At 33.3% G+C, this 10380-nt stretch overlaps 1 protein-coding gene across 1 annotated transcript; it reads left to right on the top strand.

Annotated features, from left to right (window-relative positions):
• Positions 1 to 3970: 3970 nt before the first annotated feature.
• On the top strand, positions 3971 to 8542 carry LOC141720290 (cell differentiation protein rcd1-like). The gene is made up of 7 exons (XM_074522634.1): positions 3971 to 4183; positions 6182 to 6224; positions 6692 to 6801; positions 7075 to 7179; positions 7616 to 7806; positions 8016 to 8088; positions 8435 to 8542. Exons 1-7 carry the CDS (start codon positions 3971 to 3973, stop codon positions 8540 to 8542), a joined length of 843 nt encoding a protein of 280 aa, XP_074378735.1.
• Positions 8543 to 10380: the final 1838 nt, after the last annotated feature.

Genomic DNA, 10380 nt, shown 5'->3' with positions numbered 1-10380 from the left:
TGACCGTAATTTGACTATTACAAAAACATACAATATAAAATTTAATTTTTTTAAAAAACATTTAGACATCTCTAAAATTAGTAGGTATCATCATCCGTACGGTTGGATCGTTGAACAAAACTTTTAAAAAAATAGAATCACCACCCGGAACAAGACTACGTAATGTGAACCTGTGTGCACCGGGGTTTGACTATTAAAAAAGCATGTGATATAAATTTTTTTTTTTAAAAAAAAAATTACACATATCTAAAACTAGTAGGAAACAAAATTTGTACGGTTGGATCAATTAAAAATTATTTTAAAAAAATTATAACATGAATATAACAAATAAATTTTAAAAATAGTACAATAACTAACGCAACACTAAATAACCTACTGCAACACCAGAAAGCAAATGCAACGCCTGAAGTGCCACGTCAGCAAGTTGGCCCACTGTGTGCCACGTCAACATGCCACGTCAGCATTTTGGGCCCCCATGTGGGTCCCACTAATCCCATGTCAGCACGCTGACGTGGCATGACACGTCAACATGCCACGTTAGCACCCGTGGGTCCCTAGCACGCCACCTCAGATTTATTTTCCACATCAGCATTTATTAAATAAAAAAAATATCTAATGCAACGCTATGACCTCTACTGTTGCATGCTGCGCAACACTAACAGTTATTAGCAATGGTAGCTTCAATGTAATGAAACGCTTTCACCGTTGTGTTGCAATAAACTGAAAATTTTATAGATAATGCAACGCTTTTTGTGCAACGCTGGATAAAAATCGTTGCCTATGTGCACTTATGGCGTAGTGAATGTTCATGACCGATAAGATGATGATGCCTAAAACTTTTTTACCTATGGGATGATTAGCTAAGAATGCGATCGCTATCCAACCTGAAGCTTGATAAATAGACCCTACTTTAATAATCACTTTGTACTTTATATATTTTGTAACTCTGATCCAAGATAAAAATCAATCACCTTGTTCCTAGCTTGCAAAAGACTCAGAAAAGCTCATCTTAGTTAAAATTATGTACATGCCTTCAGGAGAACATATTGTAAAGGCTAAAATCTAAATTCCATGAAAAGAGAAGATGAAAGGAGAAAAATACGACAAATATAAAAGTAATAGGAAGAAATAAAGGGAGAAAATTATTAATCCTTGAGATGGATGGCATGAGAGATATGTTCACCTCCACTTGAAACTCAAAAAAGCTCATCGTTCATTAATGTTGTAGATCTATGAGAGCACACCTTACACAAGAGATAACAATCCAAAAAAATTAAAGATTATGATACGATAATTGGTGGAATAATATAAAAAATTGCACATGAACTACAACTTTAAGTCTCTCGTTCATTAATGTTTATAACGGGTTTTCAAAAAGTAAAAAAGGCACTGAAGTGGAATATTGATGACAGATCCTTCCCCGTTATGCAAGCATTTTAAAAACCTGTTAATAAACTAGGTAAAATTGAATTCCTGAAGAAAAAATAGTTACTGAAACTTCAAGAACAAATATGGACAAATAATAAAATTATCAACATTGTTCTAGAACACAATTAAGGGATGTCAATGAGGCTGAAAAGAAATAGCTATTTCAGCAAGATTATCAAGCTGTCTTAGACTCTGTTTCTTTTAAAGCTGAGGCATTTACTCACCATGTTCCAGCTTATCAAGTTCTAGCTGAACAGGACAATGTGGCTTCTGAGAGAATTCTCAACTTCGTGCACACAACTGCTTCTATGCATAGGGCCAAGGATGCAATCACTACCATGCCCTTCACAGCTGGTGATGAATTTGACTATCCAGCTCAGCTGGTGGTTCGGAGGAGTTTGGGGATGAAGATGATGATGAAGAAGATTTCATGCACACAGGGGGAGAAGCAGGCCATAGCTCAAGTACAAACACTCCATCTTCGATGTTTAGCAAAGACTGTGATGAGCACCATTTCAAATCAACTCTCTTTCATATCATTCAACAAACTCAGACAGCTCTTCAAGCCACTACAAATTCCAACACCAAGAGACTTCTACATTTACTTTATTTTCTTCTATTTTCGTTAGTAATTTACTTTATTTTCTTGGATGGAAAGTCATTAACGGGGTGCAAATAAAAGAGAAACTAATTTTATGGGGTGCAAGTTGACAGAGAAAATAATGTAGACTGAAATCGCAAAAATAAAAATAAAAGTGGATTACGAACTGCCAATTACTAAAATAAAAAGAACTTATTATTGAATAACACACAAGTCAAAGATTTTTAAAATTGAAATCCAAATTAAATATGTCGATTCATTTATATCAATATATTTGATTTTAACAGCTTGCTTTAAAATATTATAATCCATGATTTTAAAGCGAATTGGTAGCGGTTAAAATTTTCGTGAGACTGGGCTGTTGAGTTCTCGTTAATTTTAGGTCTTGTGACCACATGGGTTTTTTAGTCTGGGTTGTACCATCTATCACTAGATCTATATTAGCAAATAAATTAAAAAAAGTGCATTTCAAAAGCAAAAAAAAATTAAAAAATAACATTGACGAGTACCCCCGTCCTACCCAATTATTTACATCGGGTTTGAGTATGAAGGTTAAAAAAATTGTAAATTAATGATAAAAAGTAATATTCTAAAATTCTCGATTAGACCCATCAATCCACCATTAATCCTATACAAAGTACTACACTAATTGATTTTTGAAATATTTGAATAGAATCCTCACATAATGTGTTGGATTCATCAAATTTTGATTGGAAACTCAGGTTCGAATTGCGAATTTATTAAACATGTTAGTATAGTTCAAAATTTATATCCGTTAAACCTAAATTTTTTACGGTTGTTTCCAAAATTATTGTAACTATTGATAGTTGAAATTAACTGGAATAAATTTATCTTTTTCATAAATTTTAAGGCAAAATAATAGATTCCATTTATGCCATGAAATACAATCAAAATGTCATTGAAATCGCACTTTTATGTATTTTGAAAAATTAACGTAAATATTATCATTAACGATTTTACTTCCATAGGTGATTAAGAACATTATAATTTATTAATTACTTTGTTTGAATAAATAATAATTACTACAATTTTTAAATTATTTCCATATATTAGTATTACTTGGAGATCTTGAATTAGAAATTCTCATTAAAATCTGCAAATTTTTAAAACAACATATTATTTAGGTTTCAAATTTTAAAAAAACTTCATTTTTTAAATATTTATACCATGTATAAACTTTATAGCCGTTTCTAAAGTTATTAATTGATTGTTACAAGTTGGTTGGAAAAAAATTGATTTTAACGTTAAATTAACTGCAAAATACTGGAGTTTATTTAAGTCAGGAATACGATCAAATATCATTATGTATCTTGAAATATATGTCTGTTGAAATTACATTATTATCATCATGTACGATTTAACTTATATAAGTTATTTAAAAAATCATATTTTCCAATTATTGTTTATTAATTACCTAATGGTACAAACAACAATTGGTATAAATTTATACATGTATAAGATTGCTCATAGATTTTAAAATTTTTGGCAACCTTATTTATATAGCATAACAAATTTTTTTTCCCAAACTACCCCAAATTATTTGATGCAAAACATGAAAAATCTTACAAATATTTAATTACAAATTTACAGGTAAAAGGTAAGAATGAGGTATGTAAAGTGTGGGTTTAGGTTGAATACATGAACCGCTAACGTCCCCTAGAAATTGTTTTTCCTGTGACCACGTGTAATAAAACAATTGGTCAGTTTCCAAATAACTGCAAAAAGGATACGTCCAGCACCCAATCCTAGGTACACAGCAGTGACTCTAGCAAAATGAAAAATCTTATAAATACCGAAAAAATATTCATTCCTACAGCCTCCAATATATTGCCGCATCTTTAGTTCAGTGTTCTTTTCCTACACAACATAACAGCAGCAGCCATCTTGTTCAGTTCATATCTAGGGTTTTTGTCTGAAACAATGTTGAATCTCCCTGACTCTCTTTATCCTGATCCGATACAAGCTGACAACACTGTTATGTCGAATGGTGGTGCACCTGCTAACAACAATGGTCCCTGTGATGGTGCTAGCAAAGCTATTGATTGGCCTTCTGCTAGTGTAGAGGACTTGGTTGTGTTGCTTCGAGAACCTGAGCATCGCGAAAAGGCCATTTCATCTCTTACTCAGATTAAGGTCCATCATTTTTCTTCATTTATGAAGATTTTTGTTTGTTTTATGTACATTTTTGTTTGTTTGTGTATGTTGTTAGGTGGAAATAAATTGATCTGTAATTGTAAATTCATAAATGATGTTTTTAATACATGATTGGATGCATTTTTTGTGTTTAAGCTTATTTAACGTGGCTGGTTAGAAATGATTGATGATTAATTATGATTAGAAGTAATTGACAATAGATCTGACTTTTTAAAGAGTTTAAATTATGCATTCATACGTTGAAATACAAGTTAAATTGTGGCCTTGTCATGATTTTATGATGTCTATGCTGGTCATTTCATTTTCATAAAGTCTGGTTTAATCGACCAGGGATTATGTAAACCAGATATACTCATTCGTTTGATTTCATTCTTTATGTGGTTCATACACAAACATAGATCGATATTTATTTGTAATCAGTCTGATTTATGAAAGTATATCTTCAGTCAGAATGTGCAAATATATATCATTGTATGCACGAAATATCACTTTTACGTGGATTCTTTCGATATTTTGTAGTTTTATATTTTATTTAGAACAATAAGTATGTGCAGAGAAATGATGATATTGACTCACTCACCTAAATGCCTGTATAGTATCATTTAAGTTTGCTTGTTAGAAGTTTAAAGTGTAGTCCAGCCTGCAGAGTCAAATTATTTACACTCTATGTTCTAATGTCTATTGGGTGATATAGTATATTTCATTTCTAACATGTGATTTATCAATACAGAAACAGGGAAGAATTTAAGATTTGGCCCTCCACATTTGGCGGTCAATCAGTACGGTTTTCTTACTCCTATCGGTATGCACAATGACTTGGGTCTACCAAATGCTTTGCATTCATCAAACTAAATGTATTTGTTTTAATAGCTTGCTTAAGTTTATATCATGTCGTGAATTCTTTTTATTAACTTCTAATTTTGGTTAACATTAACAATAAAAGTTCCCTGTTTTGATTTGAGTTTCTTCCTCAGATCTTAATACTGAAGTGGACTACTAAACCAAAATGGCAGTATCTAGGTTACATTGTTATATTTGATCTTCTCAAGTCCGGAGTCCCCCAGTTATATAGTATTTAATCAATATTTCGTGATTAATGATCCTTATTCTTTCTTGTCTTTTGAAATGATTATACTTGTTTGTGAATCCCTTGATCCTTGTGTCGGATACTATGACGTGCACATCCCCTCATCGGACAGGGGATTGATCCTGAATCCTAATTTTGATTCTTTCCCCACAATTTGTAATCAAAATTTCTGTTAACCGCCTACTTTCCTAAAATTAAGTATCAGTTTTTGTTATTAAATACAAACGTATTATGCTAGTGTTCATTTTTGCATAAATTAAAATATTTTACCTGTATTTTGTGTTTTAGATCAATAAATTATGCATTTGATTAAATTTGCTTATAGTTTGTGGTTTTTTTAACAAGATTGAATATATGTAACATGAAATCTAGAGAAAATCTATATTTCTATATGTCGTGTCCCCCGCACCCGAATTTCCATATTATTATATTTATTTATTAGATTTTTGTCCACGCACCCAGCACTTCTGCACCCGTATCCTTGTTTGTCAGTTGCCGAAGAAATCTTTCATTGAACTAATGAGAAGATTTGCGGAGATCTCAAATATTTTGGAAATTTGAAATTTTGAAACCCAAAAATCTGGAAAATAGGCATTGTAAGGAAGTTCTGCAACTTTTATGTCACACATCTTAGAGAAGTCCTACCCTTAAGATCAAGTTGCATCACATCTGAATCAGAACTTGATACAATTTATGAAATCCGCACATGATGGTCATTGGAATCAAATTTTCAAACCTTTTTCTTATCAAATTTATTTTTACTTATCAAATTTATTATCTATATACATCAAATTTATTTTTACTTATGCAGGAGCCATAGCTGGTACTCTATGTACTTAAAAATTATGTATGCAACTCTAATATCAAAGTGTATTTTCTATTGAATGCAGTGCTTTGCCACTCACCCTCAAACGAAGATGCAGTTCCTTAATGGTATTTTTCTGCACTTTCTGAAAGCTATGTGACTTGTTTCTGTTAATGTATTCAGTATTTATATTAGTCTTCTTCAACATAGTTGGATGTATCCACAGTTATAGCTTCTTCTCACCAAATGATATAAGCTAATTTTATTCTATAACTTTTGCTGATTTCTTGATGTCTGATATTGCTACTTAAAGACCACACAAGATATTGTCGAACTTGACGTGTTTTGATATATAAATGCATTCACTTTTTATTTCAAGCTGGTATCATTTGTTTATGTGAACACCAAAGAAACAGGACACTGAGGTGAAATCAAGGATTCAGTTGAAGTTACAAGTTTGTTACATATATTCTGAGTTGAGGATTTTGCATAACTTATTCAAATATTGTTATTAACTGATTTTAATAGGATAATTAAGGAGCTAGATAAGGTTTATCGTAGACAGACTTGTATTAACTTACTTCTGTCCTTGCAGTTCAGATACATCGTTACTTGTACCCTTTCTTGGAGACTGAAGAAACGAGCAAGCCATTCCTGTACCTAAGGCTAATGAGCTTGGGGGTCATTGGTGGTCTTCTGAAAGAGGTACAATTCCACTCTAAATCAATACATGATACCTTCAATTTTTTATACTTTTAGCCATTTGGAAGTATTTTCTCATTGCTAGTTGCTACCCGCCCTTTCAAGTTTCAGCTCTGAATTGAATGCAATGTTGAGATGAATTAGCTTAATCAGAACAATAGTTGAAGAAAATGTCCATTATTTCTTACCAGATTGCATATCAATTTGCTTTAATATGATCTGATATGCCTATAAGGTTCTACTCCAAATATCATCCGAATCTTCTCTACTATGCAGGTAGGCGACCCTTCGACAAAGGTTGCTGTTCACTGTTTGCTTGAATCAGGACTCTTCCCTTTGTGTCTAAAATCCATAGAATATGGAAACGAACTTTCACAATCAGTAAGTGTCCATTAAAATTTGAACTCAACATTCTTTTGCTTCCAAGCATTTTTTACTGCAATATATCACCTTACATGTAAGACAGTACAGAGTATGTAATTTGGTTACTAAAAATTTCAAATTAATCTCCCTTTCTAGTGTTTCTGCTAGGTGTTTATTGAAAAAGGGATTTTTAGTTAATACTCCATGTTTCGTATTAATACATATCAAGTCGACTCGATGAACATCTAATATTTTGGTGTTGATGAACATTATTACCCAGCCATATATAAATCATAAGGTTTATATTGCATGGCATAGACTTGATCGTCCTAGTAAGAACCTGAACAAATAATTCTGAAACAATTCCGGTACACCATCAAAATATAAATAGATCGACACCCATAGTTAATTGGCTCTTTAAACTCACTCTGAACACTTGTATATGGCTATACAGATTGCATCTTGGATAATGTCAAGAATAATGATGCAAGAGCAGGGACTACAGTATTGCTGTGAGCCTGCAAACCAGTGGTGTGCAATCATGAAGGTTTTTAATGACATAATTGAAAAGATGCAGGATGAACCGTCTTCTTTAGTTTTGAAGAATATTATTCAATGTTATATCATACTGTCCAATGATCCAAGGTTAGCCAGCAACCTTTGTAAGCATATCTTCCAAGCTGTTGTGTGTTTCTATTGTTATATCGTTCCTATAGTTATTGTCTTATTGATTTAGAACTTGTGTAAAAAATGTCTCTGACCAAGCAACGGATAGCTTGAGAGTGGTTTTATGTCCCTTGGGGTGGTCTGGTTGTTGTACTTAACAGACATAATTTGATGTGATTCGAATGCAGCAGGGGTTGTCTCCTCCTGAGAAGCTTCATTCCGCCAATACTGACGACTGCCCCATATATTGAAGCCCTTCGTGTAAGTCCATCCAGATGATCTCCTATATACATGTAAAAATGTGGACTCTATTCTGGCACAAAACAGCAAATTTCACTACCAAAATCCAAGTTTAGAAAAAAAAAATTACGCATAAATACTGGAGGCACACAGTATTTGCAATTGTGTATGCCTCAGCAACTTCTCTGGGCATCCCTAGTTGCACAACAAAACCGACATCAATACTTCTAGATACACTACTCCTCGTTTTGAATATGACATAATTTTCTACATGAGTTTTTGTCCCGAGGAAAGTGTCACAAGTACACACACTAATGTATCTTAAATGTTCTTATCTAATATCTAATTTTCTATACATATTATGCAGGCACGCCCTGTAACCTTAAAAAATTTGCAAAATTTGTTTCAAAAGCTATCGATGGGATGGGGGCCAAATGCAGAAGCAGTTGCACGTTCCTCACATCTTGATCGCTAATATAGTTGATATTTGCTAGCTCTTTCCTTTCGTTATACAAGGGAAATTAAGAATTCCCTCAAAGATCTCATAAACCTTTTAATTTAGCTATCATGTTAACAATATTTTTTGTAGAACAATTATATCTCCAAGTTGCAAAATAATACATGATAAACAATCATAAAATGCCCCTATCCAGCTGATTCATGTGGTTAGCTGATGATATTTTGGTGTTTATTTTTCTCCTTTTACGCATTTTTTTTATTTGCTTTACTCATCTTCTTGAATTACAGGCATGAACTCATTGAGTGTCACTATTGATCAACGCTCTCTCTGAACTCTAAAGATTGAGATCATGAAAAAATATTGTTATGTTCAAAGATTAAAAAGAATAGATATAGTACATAAAATATTATTACCATTAATAAATTTCTTTATGATTTATAAACAATATGTTGAGATTTTTCTAAACTAAAACCATCTATTGAGGACTTGAGGTGTCAAGAAATAAAAATTCATTTATTTGCATCAAGCTTTCAGTCTCAAGCAAGTAAATAGCAGTTACATTTGAGATATCAAGACCTGTGCATCTTTTTCTACAAAAGAAAGGTTGTAACTGAAGACAATATACGTAAAAGTAAATAACAGACACACACTTGATTTACTGAAATGGACTGAAATAAAACTACTTGAATTAGAAGTGCATACAGATTACATATAATCAAAAACTAACAGCTATCCAAGACTCCTACAAACTAGGAACTACACTGCTACTTTTTCTCCACTAGACTCCAACAACTCGCCACCTCCTGATGACTTATTCTTCTGAGCGATATACACGCTGCTTATTCATTACATGAAGTGGACTTGGACTACGTTTAGATTACTAAGCCCAGCAAAGCCCAACATACTCTCCCTTAATCTAAACGTATTCATGAACGATCAGTAAAGCCCAGCTCCTGCTGTATCTTTGACACTGAGTAACTTCCTCATTTTCTCAAACTTCCCCACTGATAACGCCTTTGAGAGAATGTCTACACGTTGCTCATCAGTTTTAACATGCTTAACGATTATCAATCCTTGCTCCACGCATTCTCTAATAAAGTGGTATCGAATATCTATGTGTTTGCTCCTTCCATGGAACACTGGGTTTTTCGCCAAGTCGATAGCTGATCTGTTGTCAATGTACAAAGTCACAGGACCAATCTTCATATTACAAATTTGATTGAGAACCCTCTGCAACCATATTCCCTGGCATGCTGCAGCCGTTGCAGCCATAAATTCTGTCTCACAAGAGGATAGGGCGACACATCGTTGCTTCTGAGAGATCCATGTGATAAGACTTTCATCTAAATAAAACGCCACTCCACCTGTACTTTTCCGGTCATCAACATTCTCAGCTAGATCACTGTCGGAGAATCCTGATAACAGATAATTACCCTGGCCTTAAGTATATGTTAAACCAAAATTTAAAGTTCCCTTCACATATCGCAAGATCCTCTTTGCTGCATTAAGATGTGTCACTGTTGGACGTTTCATGAACCTGCTAATCACGCCAACTGAATAAGCCAAATCAGGACGAGTGTGCACTAAATAACGTAGACCCCCAACAATAGACTTGAATTCTGTTGGGTTTACTGGTTCGCCATGTTCATCTTTAGTCAGCTGTAGCTTGAATTCCATCGGGTACTTCACTGCATTACAATCTCGCATACCAGATTTCTCGAGCAACTTCTTAGCATACGCAGTTTTCTTAATCTGAATAAAGCCTTGTCCCTGTTCGACTTCCGAACCGAGATAATATGAAAGCTTGCCCAAGTCTGTCATATCAAACTCCTTGCTCATTTGGTCATTGAATC

This window comes from Apium graveolens, chromosome 4 (assembly GCF_009905375.1).
Source record: "Apium graveolens cultivar Ventura chromosome 4, ASM990537v1, whole genome shotgun sequence".
Classification (NCBI taxonomy): domain Eukaryota; kingdom Viridiplantae; phylum Streptophyta; class Magnoliopsida; order Apiales; family Apiaceae; genus Apium; species Apium graveolens.
The sequence above is the reverse complement of the archived record's forward strand: the minus strand, read 5'-3'. Positions and strand labels throughout refer to the sequence as shown.